This window comes from Oncorhynchus gorbuscha, linkage group LG09 (genome assembly GCF_021184085.1).
Source record: "Oncorhynchus gorbuscha isolate QuinsamMale2020 ecotype Even-year linkage group LG09, OgorEven_v1.0, whole genome shotgun sequence".
NCBI lineage: Eukaryota > Metazoa > Chordata > Actinopteri > Salmoniformes > Salmonidae > Oncorhynchus > Oncorhynchus gorbuscha.
Genome location: NC_060181.1, coordinates 13,680,057 through 13,701,600, shown reverse-complemented (window position 1 = coordinate 13,701,600; position 21,544 = coordinate 13,680,057). Strand labels below are relative to the sequence as shown.

Genomic DNA, 21,544 nt, shown 5'->3' with positions numbered 1-21,544 from the left:
AGAATAACATGTTGTTTAGAATTGGGTCAAACCGTTGAACAAATTAATTTAATGTACATATCTTTTCCAGTATAAATCTGTTGACAACATTCCCTAAACACCAAAACACACAGCTGGCCAGGGCGAGAACAGGCTGACAGCTACCAGCCGCGGTTATCTTCTGACCTGCTCAATAAGCACTTAACCTGCATGATCTGCTCCACTGAACCACCAATTGTTCACATCACTGACATCACTGACAAGCTGAGTTGTCCTGAAGGGAAAATGGCTGCTGCCTGTGGTTCCCAGGCAGCACAGGTCTGTTAGAGTGGTGTGTGTGTGTGTGAACCTACTCACACCACACACATGCATGCACTTGTACACACACACACACACACACACACACACACACACACACACACACACACACACACACACACACACACACACACACACACACACACACACACACACACACACACACACACACACACACACACACACACACACACACACACTTAAGCACAGATGCGCACACACACACACACACGCCTACACACACTTCCACCACCCACCAGTAGAGATGGTCTGGTCCGGTAATTACAAATAAAAATCCCCTCCACCGCTCCACTGAACGCAGCAGCCTCCATTTGCCTTCCCTGAGGACCCTCAATCACCTGTGGGAGTTAGCCAGCCCAAATCAGCCTCCTCCTCTTCACATCCCCCTTTTCCCCTTTCTTTTTCTCCTCTATAGGAGGGCTTAACCCAGTCCCCCTTTTCTCCTCTATAGGAGGGGTTAACCCAGTCTCCCTTTTCTCCTCTATAGGAGGGGTTAACCCAGTCTCCCTTTTCTCCTCTATAGGAGGGCTTAACCCAGTCCCCCTTTTCTCCTCTATAGGAGGGCTTAACCCAGTCCCCCTTTTCTCCTCTATAGGAGGGCTTAACCCAGTCCCCCTTTTCTCCTCTATAGGAGGGCTTAACCCAGTCCCCCTTTTCTCCTCTATAGGAGGGCTTAACCCAGTCCCCCTTTTCTCCTCTATAGGAGGGCTTAACCCAGTCCCCCTTTTCTCCTCTATGGGAGGGGTTAACCCAGTCCCCCTTTTCTCCTCCACATCTTCTGGAAAGGAGTTGTTAACACACCTAACACACCTGTCATAGAGAGCTAACCCAGTCCTCCTCTCTACTCTCTGCTCTCTCTGCTCCCCCATGACAAAAACGCAAAAAAGTTTGGTTTAGGTAATGTGTTTGTAAACTTGATAAAATCACTCTACAAATCTCCTAAAGCTGGGATTGCTACCAATGGGATTACTTCCTCCTCTTTCCCTCTCTATAGGGGGAACAGACAAGATTGCCCAATTAGCCCCCACCTCTTTGCCCTCGCCATCGAACCGTTGGCTGAGGCTATGAGAACGTGCTCTGACATACATGGCTTTGAGGTGGGCCCCCATACCCATAAGTTATCACTTTTTGTGGATGACCTTATCTTATTTCTAACAAACCCAGAACATTCCCTCTCTCACTTACAGAACATATTACAGTGTTATAGTTCTTTCTCTGGATATAAAGTCAATTTACCGTTGTCTGTCTTTGACCATCATACCAAAAACTACACGGTTTCTGGCAGGGGGTATGCGATACCATATCCTCAATTCATGGGGTTGCATTCCCTTTAGACCCGGAGGTCTGTCTACTGGGTAACTTTACTAACACCAATCTTAGGCAAAGCCATACTATAAAGCTAACAGAAATATTGCTAGCGATTGCCAAGAAATGTATTGCCTTGAAATGGAAATTGGATTCCTCCCTGCCAGTTGCAATGTGGCTTTCGGAAGTTAATAGCTGTATCCCTTTGGAGAAAATCACTTACTGCTTGAGGAACAAGTTAGAGACATTTTACAGAATTTGACAACCTTTTATTGACTATATGGAGAACCTCCCCCCACATCACATTGATTGAATCTATATATAATCCTTATATAATGTTTCACACGTAATGTATAATATGTAGCCTACGGCAGGTGACCATACGATCCAATGTCTCATTATTATTATTTTTTATTTTACTCTTTATTATGACTTATTTATTGTATGTTTGTATATATAATTATTATTATTATTATTTTTTATTTTACTCTTTATTATGACTTATTTATTGTATGTTTGTATATATAATTATTATTATTATTATTATTATTATTTTTTGTAACATGTCTGTTACTGTCACTTAGTTCTAATGTTGTCTAATATCTTCTCACTTTTGTTTTGAATGTTCTTAATAGGAAAATGCTAAAATAAAATATTTAAAAAAAAAAGTAATGATGGCAGAACAATTCAATTTGGATTCTGGAACAGGCTAGTAGCTTTCAGCAACATCAGCCATAATCAGTATGCCTGCTGGTGCTGTCCCTACTGTTACATGGCTGTTGGATGTTACCAGTGCTAGCGACAGACTCTGCTAGCTAAGTGAATAAATAATACGCTAAAATGAAATGCATAGCTGATGATGAATGAATCCTGTGGGGAGGTGGTCGACCACTGTGGAGAATGAATCCTGTTGGGAGGTGGTCGACCACTGTGGAGAACGAATCCTGTGGGGAGGTGGTCGACCGCTGTAGAGAATGAATCCTGTTGGGAGGTGGTCGACCACTGTGGAGAATGAATCCTGTGGGGAGGTGGTCGACCGCTGTGGAGAATGAATCCTGTTGGGAGGTGGTCGACCGCTGTAGAGAATGAATCCTGTGGGGAGGTGGTCGACCGCTGTGGAGAATGAATCCTGTGGGGAGGTGGTCGACCGCTGTAGAGAATGAATCCTGTGGGGAGGTGGTCGACCACTGTGGAGAATGAATCCTGTTGGGAGGTGGTCGACCGCTGTAGAGAATGAATCCTGTTGGGAGGTGGTCGACCGCTGTAGAGAATTAATCCTGTGGGGAGGTGGTCGACCACTGTGGAGAATGAATCCTGTGGGGAGGTGGTCGACCACTGTGGAGAATGAATCCTGTTGGGAGGTGGTCGACCACTGTGGAGAATGAATCCTGTTGGGAGGTGGTCGACCACTGTGGAGAATGAATCCTGTGGGGAGGTGGTCGACCACTGTGGAGAATGAATCCTGTGGGGAGGTGGTCGACCACTGTGGGGAATGTATCCTGTGGGGAGGTGGTCGACCACTGTGGAGAATGAATCCTGTTGGGAGGTGGTCGACCACTGTGGAGAATGAATCCTGTTGGGAGGTGGTCGACCACTGTGGAGAATGAATCCTGTGGGGAGGTGGTCGACCACTGTGGAGAATGAATTCTGTGGGGAGGTGGTCGACCACTGTGGGGAATGAATCCTGTTGGGAGGTGGTCGACCACTGTGGGGAATGAATCCTGTTGGGAGGTGGTCGACCAATTTGGAGAATGAATCCTGTGGGGAGCAGGTCGACCGCTGTGGCGATCAGAGCATAGGAGGTCACACGCACGCACGCGCACGCACGCGCACACACACACACACACACACACACACACACACACACACACACACACACACACACACACACACACACACACACACACACACACACACACACACACACACACACACACACTGTGACGACCCTCCCACTCTGTCTGCCGTATTCTGTCTTTGTTCTTGTTTCCTTATTAGGATGCCGGTGGGCAGAGTTGAGAGGGTCGTCAGCTACATGGGAAACACCTGGGCCAGGTGTCTCCCAGGATAAATAGACCTCTTCAACATTCATGGAGGAGACTCTCTCCATGCAGACACCTGTTGTAGATTGTGGTGTGGTTCTTGGTGGCCTTTTGTTTGTGTGCTTTGGCACCTTTCAACACCCTGCATTATCACATTCATGCATGCAAAACACTCACTTACACTACGGACTACTGATTACACACACCATTGGATATTTTCCTTAGTTGCTTTAGTTAATAAATATATCTTTTGTTACTCCTTATCTCCACGTTGTCTCCCTTTGTTACGGGCTTTGAGCCGGTTCGTGACAAGTGGGGGCTCATCCGGGATCTTTGAACTATTGGTTTGGGAGACCGTGGAACGTGTTTAGTTTGAATATGGTGTTTGAGTGTGATCGGCCCAGTATTGGTTGCCTTTGTTGTTTGGTTTGTGTGCTGCGTTGGAGAGAGTATAATGGTTAGTTTCCAGGCCCTGCCTAGCCTGAACTCTTGTTCTACTTTCTGTTGGGACGTCAGTCTGAAGTGAGTAATCTGCTGTGTACCTCGGTGGGAGATTTGGGTAGGGTAGTGGAACTTGCTACCCGGAGCTATAGCCTTTTTCCCCTGAGAACGTGTTTCATTTTTTGGAATATGTTGGGCATGGTTAATGTTTGTTATTTTTGTGTGGTGTCTGTGGACTGAGCAGTTGTCTCGGGGGCACATCCGTGGCTTGGTGGAATTTGCCAGCATGCTGGGGAGTTCTATTTCCTTGCCAGCGGGCTACAGTGCGTAAATTCCCACCGCAAATCTGCACGAAGACTAGGGTTGAGTTATTGTAGGTTTTGGGGAAGCTCCATATCTCATCTCTCTTCTGTGGTGCTCAGGGTGATTGTCAATTCTCGGGTTGTGTTCTGGTGTGCTCAGCAGAAGGGAAGAGCGAGAATTTTTTGTGTGTGATTATGGCGTCTTATGTAGATAAGTTCATTCGCTCTCCATCAGAGGAATTGTTAGATTTAGGTACTAAAGAACAGCTGTTGAAGGTCGCGGAACACTACAAGGTTGAGATTAGTGATAAACGTCTAAAGAATTCTATTAGGTTGATATTGAAAGCCAATCTGATGGAGAGTGGTATTCTTGAAGTTACCACCGGGCCAGCCTCTGCTGAGGATTTGTTGTCTCCCCATAACGTTACAATGGCCATTCCATCGGTTAGTCCTAGTAGCCTTCTTTTTGAACAGCAGAAAGAACTGCTTTTGTTACAGCTAGAGCATGATCGTGAGAAGCTAGAGCATGATCGGCAGCATGATCGTGAGAAGCTAGAGCATGATCGTGTGAAATATGAAAAGGAATTGGCATTTAAACAAGATATGGAGCGTGCTAAAATCAAGTTGCAACAAGAACGTATAGAGTTGGTTAGGGAAGGAAAGATCTCAGGGGAGAGTTTGTTTTGGGAAGGTGACCCAGATTTACCTAGGGGTAGTTCCGCTTTTGGTCGTGCCCCAGAGACATTTGATATTGTTGGGAACTTGCGGTTATTGCCTCGGTTTAATGAAAGGGACCCCGAGACATTCTTTTCATTGTTTGAGCGGGTTGCTGACGCTAGGAGTTGGCCTGATTCTGACCGCACTTTAATGTTGCAGTGTGTGCTGACTGGTAAAGCGCAGGAAGCATATTCAGCTCTTAGTGTACACGACAGTGCCAGTTATGATAAAGTTAAAACAGCTGTGTTACAGATTTATGAATTGGTCCCTGAGGCTTACCGCCAACGATTTAGAACTTTAAAAAGGGACGATAACCAGACTCATGTTGAGTTTGCGCGACAGTTATCTTTACAGTTTAATCGCTGGTGTTCTGCCTCTGCAGTTGTGACTTTCCAAGGGCTGTGTGATCTGATTATGTTAGAGCAATTTAAGGACACAATTCCTGATCGTATTGCCACTTATATTAATGAACAGAAAGTAAAGAATGTTGCTGAAGCTGCGGTTTTGGCGGACGAGTATGTGTTGACTCACAAAAGTGTCTTTGCAAAACCCCGTATTCGGAAAGAGTGGGGGCGTTCGGATAGATTTGGGCTTCGCTCACCGAGATACTTTGGTTCTCGGGCAGAGTTCTATTCAACTAGGGTTGAACCTGACTCCCATGGTAAGGCTGACTTTGGGCAGGAGTGTCACTACTGTCAAGGTTCAGGTCATTGGAAAAACGAATGTCCACTTCTCAGGTCAAAGGGTGCTTACGCTAAATCTAAGCCTGCTGCGTTAGCTGCACCTGTTCCACATCAGTTCATTCTTGACTCATTTCCTCAGGCCCAGGAGAATGTGAAAGTCCATATTGATCCAGACTATTTACCTTTCATTACAGAAGGTTTTGTGTCTATGTTAGGAAGTAAAGACCTAGTGCCAGTGAAGATCCTGAGAGACACAGGTGCCTCTGAATCATTTGTGTTGGAGTCTGTGTTACCCTTTTCTGCTGAGACTGATTCGGGGAATAGTGTTCTAATTAGGGGAATAGGTTTGAACACTCTGTCAGTTCCATTGCATAAACTGATGTTGGATTGTGGGCTGGTGAAGGGTGAAGTTGTTGTGGGGGTGCGTCCTTCGTTGCCTATTGAGGGTATCGACGTTATCCTTGGGAATAACTTAGCAGGTGAGCATGTATGGCCAGTCGTGTTTCCATCTCTAGTGGTTTCCACTAAGCCGTCATTTGTTGGGATTCCTGATGAGAGTGTACAGAGTTTCCCAGAGGTGTTCTCTGCGTGTGCAGTGACACGTTCTATGAGCCGTGGCGAACTAGTCACTGCGCCGACTAATGCTAATAATACAAAGTATGTCACTGTTTTCCCTGTTATCCCGTTATCTGTAACCCGCTCAGATCTAATCAATGCTCAACGGGATGACCGCACGTTGGAAGAGTTGCGTGATCAAATTGTGCCTATAGAACAGTTGGGAGATGTCGCCCATGGCTATTTTCTCCAAGAGGATGTCCTGATGAGAAAGTGGGTGTCTCATGATAGTGTTTTTCTGGGGGAGGCAATTAGTCAGGTTGTTGTACCAGTTAAGCTTTGTGAGTTGGTGTTGGAAACTTCTCACAGTGACGTTGCTGGACATATGGGGGTGAGGAAAACCTACAATCGCATATTAAGACATTTCTTTTGGCCTAGATTAAAGAGGGATGTTTCTGATTTTATCAAAACTTGTCACACCTGTCAATTAACTGGTAAGCCTAATCAAGCTATTAAACCAGTACCATTTTTTCCTATTCCTGTACTCAGCCAACCTTTTGAGTATCTGATTATTGACTGTGTGGGTCCTCTGCCTCGTTCTAAAAAGGGTAGCAGTTACCTGTTCACTGTTATGTGTCAGACCACTAGGTTTCCTGCTGCCTATCCTCTCCGATCTATCACGACTAAATCGGTGTTAAAAGCTTTGACTCAGTTTCTCTCATTGTTTGGAATCCCTAAGGTCATTCAGAGTGATCAAGGATCTAATTTGACCTCTAATCTGTTTGGTCAGGTTCTTCAACAGCTCCATATTAAACACAATGTGTCTAGCGCCTATCACGCGCAAAGTCAAGGAGCACTGGAACGTTTCCATCAAACACTTAAGTCTTTGTTGAGAGCTTATTGTACTGAGATGGATAAGGATTGGGAGGAGGGGTTGCCTTGGTTACTGTTAGCCGCTAGGGAAGTTTCACAGGAGAGCACAGGTTTCAGTCCAAATGACCTTGTGTTTGGACATAGGGTGCGTGGACTTTTATCTGTTCTCCAGGATGACTGGAAGTCTCCCGAGCCTCCTCAGTCCCTGTGTTCGTATGTGTGTGATTTCCGGCGACGGCTGTATGCCGCTGGTGAAATGGCTAAAGAGAAGTTATCATCTTCACAGGAGAGGATGAAGGGCATATTTGATCGCCGAACTGAGCCTCGTCACTTTAGTCCAGGTGACCAGGTTCTTGCTCTGCTGCCAATTGTTGGTTCTCCTTTTCAAGCCAAGTTTCAAGGTCCATATACAGTGGTGCGCCAGTACACTGAGCAAAATTATCTAGTTGCCACTCCAGAACGGAGGAAAGCACACCAGCTGTGCCATGTAAATCTGTTAAAACCCTATTATGCACGTTCCTCTGAGACTGAACAGTGGGATTCTACAGAGGACGGTAAACCTGTTCTTTTGGCTGATACCGTTGTTTCCTTGGGTTCTTGTCGTGCTAGATCTGTGCATGAGGAGGAAGATGTTCCTGGTCCTGACGATTGTATATTGCAGGGTAGATTGAAAAATTCAGAAACACTGGATATTTTAGACAGTCTTCTCACTCACCTACCTGTTGATGAGCGGAAAGAGATGGTTGGTCTGATTCAGAGATTTCCAGGTTTATTTTCTGATACACCTACACGTACAAACTTAATAGAACATGATATTGACATTGGAGGTGCTGACCCCATTCGTCAGCGGTTCTATAGAGTTTCTTCAGAGAAACTACGTTGTCTGGATGCTGAGGTCAAGTACATGCTGGAGAGTAAGATAGCAGAGCATTCTTTCTCCAGTTGGGCTTCTCCCTGTATCTTGGTCAGTAAACCGGATGGAACAAACCGTTTTTGTACGGACTACAGTAAGGTAAACAGTGTCACAAAGCCAGATTCATTTCCTCTTCCTCGGATGGAGGACTGTGTAGATCAAGTCGGTGCAGCTAAGTTTGTGAGCAAATTTGACCTGTTAAAAGGCTATTGGCAGGTGCCACTGACGAGTAGGGCACGTGAAATCTCTGCCTTTATTACACCCTTTGGTCTGTACTCGTATTCAGTTATGAGTTTCGGTCTGCGCAATGCACCTGCCACTTTTCAGCGACTTATGAACAGGGTTGTCGCCGGTCTGACCGGGTGCGCTGTTTATTTGGACGATGTAGTGATCTATGCAGATACTTGGGAAGAACATCTGTCCCGTATTCAAGCCTTGTTTGAACGTCTGGCTGCGGGTCGCCGCAATCAATCTGGCAAAATGTGAGTTTGCTCAGGCGACCGTTACATACCTTGGAAAAGTGGTTGGGCAGGGTGAAGTGCGTCCTGTTCGGGCTAAAGTGGTGGCTATTGATGCTTTTCCACCACCAACTACTAAAAAGGAACTGATGCGTTTCTTGGGCATGATTGGTTATTACCGTAGTTTTTGTAATAACTTCTCTACTGTGGTCGCTCCCTTGACAGATATGCTGAAAGCTAAGGCTGTTTACGTTTGGTCTACTCGTTGTCAACACGCTTTTGAAGATTCAAAGAGGTTGCTTACCTCAACTCCAGTGCTGGCTGCTCCTTGCATGGATTTGTCATTTACCTTGCAGGTGGATGCTAGTCATGTGGGGGCAGGTGCAGTTTTGCTGCAAGCAGATGTGTCTGGGATTGAGAGGCCTGTTAGTTTCTTTTCTAAAAAGTTTAACGATTATCAGTTGAACTATTCGGTTATTGAAAAGGAAGCGCTAGCACTCATTTGGGCGCTACAACACTTCGAAGTGTATGTCGGGTCGGGGGTAGTACCTATTGTGGTCTACACCGACCATAACCCCCCCACTTTTTTGAGGTCCATGATGTGTCCAAACCAGAGGATAATGCGATGGTGTTTATTTTTACAATCATTCCATCTCGATGTGAGGCACATCCGGGGGACTGAAAACGTGATTGTTGATGCGCTCTCTCGTGCGCCCTGTTCCTAATGTTTACGTGACTGACCATTGTTTCGTATTGTCATGTTCTCTCTGTCCTGTCTGCTCCCTCCTGGTCTTGTTTTCTTTCCTCTTAAATGTTGCTTCCTGTGCGAAGGTTGCTGAGGTCTGGGGAGGAGGTTGGCTGGGGCAAATTGTAAGTGTGAACACGTAAACCCTCATCAATTTGGGGCACAGAGGCTGTGTCAATTTGGGACAGAGGCCTGTGTCAATTTGGGACGCAGAGGCCTGTGTCAATTTGGGACGCAGAGGCCTGTGTCAATTTGGGACGCAGAGGCCTGTGTCAATTTGGGACGCAGAGGCCTGTGTCAATTTGGGACGCAGAGGCCTGTGTCAATTTGGGACGCAGAGGCCTGTGTCAATTTGGGACGCAGAGGCCTGTGTCAATTTGGGACGCAGAGGCCTGTGTCAATTTGGGACGCAGAGGCCTGTGTCAATTTGGGACACAGAGGCCTGTGTCAATTTGGGACGCGGGAGGCTGGTATGTTGTTCCGGGGTCCTTGTTGGTCCCCGGTTTTATGGTGGGGAATGTGACGACCCTCCCACTCTGTCTGCCGTATTCTGTCTTTGTTCTTGTTTTCTTATTAGGATGCCGGTGGGCGGAGTTGAGAGGGTCGTCAGCTACATGGGAAACACCTGGGCCAGGTGTCTCCCAGGATAAATAGACCTCTTCAACATTCATGGAGGAGACTCTCTCCATGCAGACACCTGTTGTAGATTGTGGTGTGGTTCTTGGTGGCCTTTTGTTTGTTTGCTTTGGCACCTTTCAACACCCTGCATTATCACATTCATGCATGCAAAACACTCACTTACACTACGGACTACTGATTACACACACCCACTTGTCACGAACCGGCTCAAAGCCCGTAACAAAGGGAGACAACGTGGAGATAAGGAGTAGCAAAATCTATATTTATTAAATAAGTAACTAAGTATAATATACAATGGTGTGTGTAATCAGTAATCCGTAGTGTAAGTGAGTGTTTTGCATGCATGAATGTGATAATGCAGGGTGATGAAAGGTGCCAAAGCAAACAAACAAAAGGCCACCAAGAACCACAACAGAATCTACAACAGGTGTCTGCATGGAGGACTGTGTTGATCAAGTCGGTGCAGCTAAGTTTGTGAGCAAATTTGACCTGTTAAAAGGCTATTGGCAGGTGCCACTGACGAGTAGGGCACGTGAAATCTCTGCCTTTATTACACCCTTTGGTCTGTACTCGTATTCAGTTATGAGTTTCGGTCTGCGCAATGCACCTGCCACTTTTCAGCGACTTATGAACAGGGTTGTCGCCGGTCTGACCGGGTGCGCTGTTTATTTGGACGATGTAGTGATCTATGCAGATACTTGGGAAGAACATCTGTCCCGTATTCAAGCCTTGTTTGAACGTCTGGCTGCAGGTCGCCTCACAATCAATCTGGCAAAATGTGAGTTTGCTCAGGCGACCGTTACATACCTTGGAAAAGTGGTTGGGCAGGGTGAAGTGCGTCCTGTTCGGGCTAAAGTGGTGGCTATTGATGCTTTTCCACCACCAACTACTAAAAAGGAACTGATGCGTTTCTTGGGCATGATTGGTTATTACCGTAGTTTTTGTAATAACTTCTCTACTGTGGTCGCTCCCTTGACAGATATGCTGAAAGCTAAGGCTGTTTACGTTTGGTCTACTCGTTGTCAACACGCTTTTGAAGATTCAAAGAGGTTGCTTACCTCAACTCCAGTGCTGGCTGCTCCTCGCATGGATTTGTCATTTACCTTGCAGGTGGATGCTAGTCATGTGGGGGCAGGTGCAGTTTTGCTGCAAGCAGATGTGTCTGGGATTGAGAAGCCTGTTAGTTTCTTTTCTAAAAAGTTTAACGATTATCAGTTGAACTATTCGGTTATTGAAAAGGAAGCGCTAGCACTCATTTGGGCGCTACAACACTTCAGAAGTGTATGTCGGGTCGGGGTAGTACCTATTGTGGTCTACACCGACCATAACCCCCTCACTTTTTTGAGGTCCATGATGTCCAAACCAGAGGATAATGCGATGGTGTTTATTTTTACAATCATTCCATCTCGATGTGAGGCACATCCGGGGGACTGAAAACGTGATTGCTGATGCGCTCTCTCGTGCGCCCTGTTCCTAATGTTTACGTGACTAACCATTGTTTCGTATTGTCATGTTCTCTCTGTCCTGTCTGCTCCCTCCTGGTCTTGTTTTCTTTCCTCTTAAATGTTGCTTCCTGTGCGAAGGTTGCTGAGGTCTGGGGAGGAGGTTGGCTGGGGCAAATTGTAAGTGTGAACACGTAAACCCTCATCAATTTGGGGCACAGAGGCCTGTGTCAATTTGGGGCGCAGAGGCCTGTGTCAATTTGGGGCGCAGAGGCCTGTGTCAATTTGGGGCGCAGAGGCCTGTGTCAATTTGGGACGCAGAGGCCTGTGTCAATTTGGGACGCAGAGGCCTGTGTCAATTTGGGACGCAGAGGCCTGTGTCAATTTGGGACGCAGAGGCCTGTGTCAATTTGGGACGCAGAGGCCTGTGTCAATTTGGGACGCGGGAGGCTGGTATGTTGTTCCGGGGTCCTTGTTGGTCCCCGGTTTTATGGGGGGAATGTGACGACCCTCCCACTCTGTCTGCCGTATTCTGTCTTTGTTCTTGTTTTCTTATTAGGATGCCGGTGGGCGGAGTTGAGAGGGTCGTCAGCTACATGGGAAACACCTGGGCCAGGTGTCTCCCAGGATAAATAGACCTCTTCAACATTCATGGAGGAGACTCTCTCCATGCAGACACCTGTTGTAGATTGTGGTGTGGTTCTTGGTGGCCTTTTGTTTGTTTGCTTTGGCACCTTTCAACACCCTGCATTATCACATTCATGCATGCAAAACACTCACTTACACTACGGACTACTGATTACACACACCATTGGATATACTTGTCACGAACCGGCTCAAAGCCCGTAACAAAGGGAGACAACGTGGAGATAAGGAGTAACAAAAGATATATTTATTAACTAAATCAACTAAGGAAAATATCCAATGGTGTGTGTAATCAGTAGTCCGTAGTGTAAGTGAGTGTTTTGCATGCATGAATGTGATAATGCAGGGTGTTGAAAGGTGCCAAAGCAAACAAACAAAAAGCCACCAAGAACCACACCACAATCTACAACAGGTGTCTGCATGGAGAGAGTCTCCTCCATGAATGTTGAAGAGGTCTATTTATCCTGGGAGACACCTGGCCCAGGTGTTTCCCATGTAGCTGACGACCCTCTCAACTCCGCCCACCGGCATCCTAATAAGAAAACAAGAACAAAGACAGAATACGGCAGACAGAGTGGGAGGGTCGTCACATTCCCCCATAAAACCGGGGACCAACAAGGACCCCGGAACAACATACCAGCCTCCCAAATTGACACGTCCCAAATTGACACAGGCCTCTGCGTCCCAAATTGACACAGGCCTCTGCGTCCCAAATTGACACAGGCCTCTGCGTCCCAAATTGACACAGGCCTCTGCGTCCCAAATTGATGAGGGTTTACGTGTTCACACTTACAATTTGCCCCAGCCAACCTCCTCCCCAGACCTCAGCAACCTTCGCACAGGAAGCAACATTTAAGAGGAAAGAAAACAAGACCAGGAGGGAGCAGACAGGACAGAGAGAACATGACAATACGAAACAATGGTTAGTCACGTAAACATTAGGAACAGGGCGCACGAGAGAGCGCATCAGCAATCACGTTTTCAGTCCCCCGGATGTGCCTCACATCGAGATGGAATGATTGTAAAAATAAACACCATCGCATTATCCTCTGGTTTGGACACATCATGGACCTCAAAAAAGTGAGGGGGTTATGGTCGGTGTAGACCACAATAGGTACTACCCCCGACCCGACATACACTTCGAAGTGTTGTAGCGCCCAAATGAGTGCTAGCGCTTCCTTTTCAATAACCGAATAGTTCAACTGATAATCGTTAAACTTTTTAGAAAAGAAACTAACAGGCTTCTCAATCCCAGACACATCTGCTTGCAGCAAAACTGCACCTGCCCCCACATGACTAGCATCCACCTGCAAGGTAAATGACAAATCCATGCGAGGAGCAGCCAGCACTGGAGTTGAGGTAAGCAACCTCTTTGAATCTTCAAAAGCGTGTTGACAACGAGTAGACCAAACGTAAACAGCCTTAGCTTTCAGCATATCTGTCAAGGGAGCGACCACAGTAGAGAAGTTATTACAAAAACTACGGTAATAACCAATCATGCCCAAGAAACGCATCAGTTCCTTTTTAGTAGTTGGTGGTGGAAAAGCATCAATAGCCACCACTTTAGCCCGAACAGGACGCACTTCACCCTGCCCAACCACTTTTCCAAGGTATGTAACGGTCGCCTGAGCAAACTCACATTTTGCCAGATTGATTGTGAGGCGACCTGCAGCCAGACGTTCAAACAAGGCTTGAATACGGGACAGATGTTCTTCCCAAGTATCTGCATAGATCACTACATCGTCCAAATAAACAGCGCACCGGTCAGACCGGCGACAACCCTGTTCATAAGTCGCTGAAAAGTGGCAGGTGCATTGCGCAGACCGAAACTCATAACTGAATACGAGTACAGACCAAAGGGTGTAATAAAGGCAGAGATTTCACGTGCCCTACTCGTCAGTGGCACCTGCCAATAGCCTTTTAACAGGTCAAATTTGCTCACAAACTTAGCTGCACCGACTTGATCAACACAGTCCTCCATCCGAGGAAGAGGAAATGAATCTGGCTTTGTGACACTGTTTACCTTACTGTAGTCCGTACAAAAACGGTTTGTTCCATCCGGTTTACTGACCAAGATACAGGGAGAAGCCCAACTGGAGAAAGAAGGCTCTGCTATCTTACTCTCCAGCATGTACTTGACCTCAGCATCCAGACAACGTAGTTTCTCTGAAGAAACTCTATAGAACCGCTGACGAATGGGGTCAGCACCTCCAATGTCAATATCATGTTCTATTAAGTTTGTACGTGTAGGTGTATCAGAAAATAAACCTGGAAATCTCTGAATCAGACCAACCATCTCTTTCCGCTCATCAACAGGTAGGTGAGTGAGAAGACTGTCTAAAATATCCAGTGTTTCTGAATTTTTCAATCTACCCTGCAATATACAATCGTCAGGACCAGGAACATCTTCCTCCTCATGCACAGATCTAGCACGACAAGAACCCAAGGAAACAACGGTATCAGCCAAAAGAACAGGTTTACCGTCCTCTGTAGAATCCCACTGTTCAGTCTCAGAGGAACGTGCATAATAGGGTTTTAACAGATTTACATGGCACAGCTGGTGTGCTTTCCTCCGTTCTGGAGTGGCAACTAGATAATTTTGCTCAGTGTACTGGCGCACCACTGTATATGGACCTTGAAACTTGGCTTGAAAAGGAGAACCAACAATTGGCAGCAGAGCAAGAACCTGGTCACCTGGACTAAAGTGACGAGGCTCAGTTCGGCGATCAAATATGCCCTTCATCCTATCCTGTGAAGATGATAACTTCTCTTTAGCCATTTCACCAGCGGCATACAGCCGTCGCCGGAAATCACACACATACGAACACAGGGACTGAGGAGGCTCGGGAGACTTCCAGTCATCCTGGAGAACAGATAAAAGTCCACGCACCCTATGTCCAAACACAAGGTCATTTGGACTGAAACCTGTGCTCTCCTGTGAAACTTCCCTAGCGGCTAACAGTAACCAAGGCAACCCCTCCTCCCAATCCTTATCCATCTCAGTACAATAAGCTCTCAACAAAGACTTAAGTGTTTGATGGAAACGTTCCAGTGCTCCTTGACTTTGCGCGTGATAGGCGCTAGACACATTGTGTTTAATATGAAGCTGTTGAAGAACCTGACCAAACAGATTAGGGACCATTGTATATTATTGTATATTATACTTAGTTGCTTTAGTTAACAAGGGGCGCAACCTGACACACACACACACACACATCCCACTTCCCTTCACAGTCTGCACAAACAAAGCCCAATGAAATGGGGCTTAGAAACCTCAAGCTGATTCTTCTCACCAGACTAGACCGCCTTTGATGATCATGCGTTCTTTTATTTTTAAGGATTTGCTGAATATTTATTTTCCTGAACATCTAAAGATGGCGATGCAATGTGATATGATAATTTATGAGGAGGAGAAAGTAGGATAACTGTCTGTCTGTCTGTCTGTGTGTGTGTGCGTGTGTGTGTGTTCTCCACAGCGTACAAAGAGAAGATGAAGGAGATGTCTGTCCTGTCTCTCCTCTGCTCCTGCCTGTACCCAGAGACACGCAACAACCTGGTGGGAGAGTTCCAAGGTAAACAGCAAAGGCAACCAAGAGGCAATTAAAAACAAAAGTGAAAGTTTGATTTGCGGTAATATTATCACTACAAAGGCAGGATTTAGAGTTTCCCTCTGTGGGTTCCCTCTGTCCATCTCCTTCTTCTAGTAGCAGGCATGGAGGTGAAGCCCATCAACAAGCGTGCCTCTGGCCAGGCCTTCGAGGTGATCCTGAAGCCCCCCTCTCCGGTGTCGGACGCAGCCCACTGCGTCACCTCGCCCCCTAAGAAGGATGTCTCTCTGGAGGACATCCAGAAGAAGCTGGAGGCCGCTGAGGACCGGAGGAGAGTGAGTCCGTTAGCATAAGCGGACAACTTAATTCCGTCACTGTTTCAGCCTGAATCATGCTAGCATATGACACTTTGTCCTATCCTTCTTAGCCTATACGTTGGCTTGGCTTAGACTTTGACTGTTATACTTAATTACTAAGCAATGATCATATTCATCAGGCAAAGGCACTAAAACTAATTATTACCCTCTCGTTCCCACCTTGTATCTTGGATTATCCTGCATTCTACTCTATTCTGTTCTATTCTACTTTTTTCAATGATATTCTACTCTATTCTGTTCTATCACCGCTTCAGTCCCAGGAGGCCCAGGTTCTCAGGGCCCTGGCAGAAAAGCGGGAGCACGAGAGAGACGTGGTGATGAAGGCCATGGAGGAGAACAGCAACTTCAGCAAGATGGCAGAGGAGAAGCTGACCATGAAGATGGAGCAGATCAAGGAGAACCGCCAGGCCTACCTGGCCTCCATCATGGAGCGCCTGCAGGAGAAGGTGAGAATAGAGTTTGGTGGGAAAGATGGTAGGTGGAGACAGCAAGACCAGGGGAGTGGACAAATATTTGTCGGTAGGTGCTTCGAGCATCATTCCCGGATGAAACACTGGCCATTGTAGTTGAATATGTCAGCTGAAAGGGAAGCGTAAATTGACAGACTTGAACCAGAGAGTCTCAGGGCCGGGGTCAGTATTCAGAGGTGTCCAACATGGCAGCGTCTCTCTCTGTGTTGTCCTCAGGAGAGGCATGCCCAGGTGGTGCGCAGGAACAAAGAGCTGAGGGAAGAGCTGACAGCGTGAGCAGGCGAGGGGCGCCACAAACCATCGTACCCCCCTACAGCCACCCTCCTGTACCCTGTACTCCTCCGCCCCCTCCCAAGGGACTCCCCTGACAACCCCACTTCTACAGCACCCCCAGCGTCAGAAGACCCCCCCCCCCCAGAGTGAGGAGGAGGACCCACCGGCACCCCACACCAACAGCATTAGCAAATGGGGGGATTGCAAAAAAAATGACCAAAATGTCACCCACTCCTCCCTAATAAATAATGTTTTTGCTCGATTTCAAATGCTGAAAAAAAGAAAAGATGAAAAGCCAACCAAGTTATAGTCGGTATTGTTTTTTGTAAATACTTATTTTTTTGTTATATACAGTAGGATAGTACAGCAGAAGTATTGCAGTGTGCCATTTTAGCATTTTCTCTATCTATGGATGTACTTTTATTTATTTATTTATTTTTCTCAAACAAAAATCGTTTGCAGTTTCTCTCGTACTATAAGGCTTCTGTGTTGTTGTTCGCCAGCTAGCCGACGTGCGTTTTCTGACCATGTCTGTTTCTGTGTCAGTCAGTCAGTCAGTCAGTCAGTCAGTCAGTCAGTCAGTCAGTGTGGGGATGATGAAAATACAGGCTGCTCATTGACTTCCAGGAGAGCGACTAGCTAGACATTAGGAGAATACTACAGCTTTTATGAGACGATTCTCTCCTGTCTGTCTCTCTGATCTCCCACTCTCATGCATAGAGTAGTTCATTCACACACATGCAAGCGCACACACACGCACATACACAGACTGAGGAATTTGGCAAACATGACATGTCGTTTAAGAGGAGCTTGCTGAATTCTGTCAGTTGGGCATCGCAGAAGTCACATGACATCCTTGGTTCATACCGTGATGTCACAGAGGGGTGTTATGGTCCTTTCTCGTTCCCAAGACCCCCTTGCGTCATCTGTCAATCACTCTCTCAGCATGTACTGTATGTACCATCTTAGACGTATAGATAATGTAATCGTGCCTAGAATGCTACAAGCTCATATAGCGGTTAACGTTTAAGCAATGGTAGATCACTAAGTAACATCCATGTCCTTAAATAGGCTAATGGGCCCTCTCAGCTCTTTCATGTTGTGCCACAGAGGAACCAAGCCAAATGCTACTTACGGAGGTTTCACTCTCTATGGAGAATCATAGTTTGACTCTCTCACTATTGAGAATGAGTCATTGTACCGTCGTATCTTAACTGTGTACGGCAAACTATGGCACAGGAGAACAAGTAGGCAACATTAAGACACAAGAAAACAACCAACACACAGACATATAATAACATCTAGAAGATCCTGACATGACAATGCAAGACAAAGGGTGCATGTTTCAGTAAGGGTGTGTGAGAGAGTGTGTATGTTTCAGTAAGGGTGTGTGAGAGAGTGTGTATGTTTCAGTAGGGGTGGGTGGATGTGTGTGAGAGAGTGTGTATGTTTCAGTAAGGGTGTGTGAGAGAGTGTGTATGTTTCAGTAAGGGTGTGTGAGAGAGTGTGTATGTTTCAGTAGGGGTGGGTGGATGTGTGTGAGAGAGTGTGTATGTTTCAGTAAGGGTGTGTGAGAGAGTGTATGTTTCAGTAAGGGTGTGTGAGAGAGTGTGTATGTTTCAGTAGGGGTGGGTGGATGTGTGTGAGAGAGTGTGTATGTTTCAGTAAGGGTGTGTGAGAGAGTGTGTATGTTTCAGTAAGGGTGTGTGAGAGAGTGTGTATGTTTCAGTAAGGGTGTGTGAGAGAGTGTGTATGTTTCAGTAGGGGTGGGTGGATGTGTGTGAGAGAGTGTGTATGTTTCAGTAAGGGTGTGTGAGAGAGTGTATGTTTCAGTAAGGGTGTGTGAGAGAGTGTGTATGTTTTAGTAAGGGTGTGTGAGAGAGTGTGTATGTTTCAGTAAGGGTGTGTGAGAGAGTGTGTATGTTTCAGTAGGGGTGGGTGGATGTGTGTGAGAGAGTGTGTATGTTTCAGTAAGGGTGTGTGAGAGAGTGTGTATGTTTCAGTAGGGGTGGGTGGATGTGTGTGAGAGAGTGTGTATGTTTCAGTAGGTGTGGGTGGATGTGTGTGAGAGTGTGTATGTTTCAGTAGGTGTGGGTGGATGTGTGTGAGAGTGTGTATGTTTCAGTAGGGGTGGGTGGATGTGTGTGAGAGTGTGTATGTTTCAGTAGGGGTGGGTGGATGTGTGTGAGAGTGTGTATGTTTCAGTAGGTGTGGGTGGATGTGTGTGAGAGTGTGTATGTTTCAGTAGGGGTGGGTGGATGTGTGTGAGAGTGTGTATGTTTCAGTAGGTGTGGGTGGATGTGTGTGAGAGTGTGTATGTTTCAGTAGGGGTGGGTGGATGTGTGTGAGAGAGTGTGTATGTTTCAGTAGGTGTGGGTGGATGTGTGTGAGAGTGTGTATGTTTCAGTAGGGGTGGGTGGATGTGTGTGAGAGAGTGTGTATGTTTCAGTAGGTGTGGGTGGATGTGTGTGAGAGTGTGTATGTTTCAGTAGGGGTGGGTGGATGTGTGTGCGCCTGTGCTGTTTCTCTGGTTTAGACCTTAATTATACCAGACAGGAGGTTGCTGTATATCCAACTGTCCATCACATACTAATGACATCACAGCGTCCTGTCTGCGACATCGCAACTTCCTGTCTGTGACATCACAGGGTCCTGTCTGTGACATCACAGGGTCCTGTCTGCGACTTCACAGCCTCCTGTCTGTGACGTCACAGGGTCCTGTCTGGGACATCACAGGGTCCTGTCTGTGACATCACAGGGTCCTGTCTGGGACATCACAGGGTCCTGTCTGCGACATCACAGGGTCCTGTCTGTGACTTCACAGCCTCCTGTCTGTGACGTCACAGGGTCCTGTCTGGGACATCACAGGGTCCTGTCTGGGACATCACAGGGTCCTGTCTGGGACATCACAGGGTCCTGTTGACATCACAGCGTCCTGTCTGTGACATCACAGCGTCCTGTCAGTGGTGATGAACCTGGCTGTCTCTCTCTCTCTTCCTGTTTGTGTGTTTTTCCCCTCCACATATATCTTTGTGAGCAAGCTGTGGTAATTAAAGGTTTGGGGTTCTGTGAATGATATTGGCTTTGTTTGTTCTTATTCTTTTTTGTTTTATTGCCTTTGAATATGACAAAAATAATTCAAAGGACCAATGAAAAGAAATATTTATATCTGTATTATCCTAGAATGTTTATTTCTGTCTCTGAATTAGTTTTGAGAAATAAAACAAAATATGGAAGAGACAAAGGAGAATAGGTGGTCTCCCACAGTTGTAGAGTCACATATGACCAGCAGGTGGGGACAAAAGATCACAGTTGGCAGTGCTGTAACACTGCCGTACAAGAAGGCAAGTTCCAGATTCCTCTTTGAATCTGCGTATTTCTCCAAAGCTCAGTTGTCCAGTTGACTGCACAACACTACCAGGACCTAGAATCCATGGAGACACTCAAGTTTTTTAATCATATATCTCTTGACACATTCATGAAAATAGTCAAGGCCTCTAAACCTGCATACTGGACCCTATTCCAAATAAACTACTGAAAGAGCTGCTTCCTGTGCTTGGCCCTCCTATGTTGAACATAATAAACGGCTCTCTATCCACTGGATGTGTACCAAACTCACTAAAATTGGCAGTAATAAAGCCTCTCTTGAAAAAGCCAAACCTTGACCCAGAAAATATAAAACATTATCGACCTATATCAAATCTCCCATTCCTCTCAACATTTTTTGAAAAAGCTGTTGAGCAGCAACCGACTGCCTTCCTGAAGACAAACAATGTATAAGAAACGCTTCAGTCTGGTTTTAGACCCCATCATAGCACTGAGGCTGCACTTGTGAAAGGTGGTAAATGACCTTTTAATGGCGTCAGACCAAGGTTCTACATCTGTCCTCGTTCTCCTAGACCTTAGTGCTGCTTTTGATACCATCGATCACCATTCTTTTGGAGAGGTTGGAAACCCAAATCGGTCTACACAGACAAGTTCAGATCTTATCTGTCGGAAAGATATCAGTTTATCTCTGTGGATGTTTTGTCCTCTGACAAATCAACTGTACGTTTCTGTGTTCCGTTTCAGGACCACTATTGTTTTCACTATATATTTCACCTCTTGGTGATGTCATTCAGAAACATCATGTTAACTTCCACTTGCTATGTGGATGACACACAGCTGTACATTTCGATGAAACATGGTGAAGCCCCAACATTTCCCTCCCTGGAAGCCTGTGTTTCAGACAGGAAGTTGATGGCGGCAAATGTTTTACTTTTAAACTCGGACCAAACAGAGATGCTAGTTCTAGGTCCCAAAAAAACAAAGCGATCTTCTGTAAAATCTTAAAATCTATCTTGATGGTTGTACAGTCGTCTCAAATGAAACTGTGAAGGACCTCAGCGTTACTCTGGACCCTGATCTCTCTTTTGACAAACATATCAAGAATATTTCAAGGATATTCTTGAAATATCTTCGTAACATTGCAAAAATCTGAAACTTTTTGTCCACAAATGATGCAGAAAAGGTCATCTATTCATTTGTCACTTCTCGATTGGACTACTGCAATGCTCTACTTTCTGGCTACCTGGATGACGCACTAAATAAAGTTAGTGCTAAACATAGCTGCTAGAATCCTGACTAGAACCCCAAAATGTAATCATATTACTCGAGTGCTAGCCTCTCTACACTGACTTCCAGCCCTGCAAGGGCTGATTTCAAGGTTTTACTGCTAACATACAAAGCATTACATGGACTTGCTCCTACCCATCTCTCTGATTTGGTCCTGCCGTACATACCTACACGTACGCTACGG

General features: G+C 46.1%; 1 protein-coding gene across 2 annotated transcripts in view; it reads left to right on the top strand.

The window, feature by feature from the left end:
* The window catches only part of LOC124042697 (stathmin-2-like), a 23,139-nt gene extending 5,313 nt beyond the window's left edge, over nucleotides 1-17,826 (top strand). The window contains exons 2-5 of one of the 2 annotated variants that reach the window (XM_046360786.1): nucleotides 15,555-15,650; nucleotides 15,786-15,961; nucleotides 16,258-16,449; nucleotides 16,690-17,826. In XM_046360786.1, the coding sequence (XP_046216742.1) occupies nucleotides 15,555-15,650; nucleotides 15,786-15,961; nucleotides 16,258-16,449; nucleotides 16,690-16,749 (524 nt within the window). In that variant the 3' untranslated portion in view covers nucleotides 16,750-17,826. Of the gene's footprint in view, nucleotides 1-15,554; nucleotides 15,651-15,782; nucleotides 15,962-16,257; nucleotides 16,450-16,689 lie in introns of both variants that reach the window. The other variant, XM_046360785.1, reaches the window with a different exon arrangement.
* The last annotated feature ends 3,718 nt before the right edge of the window (nucleotides 17,827-21,544 follow it).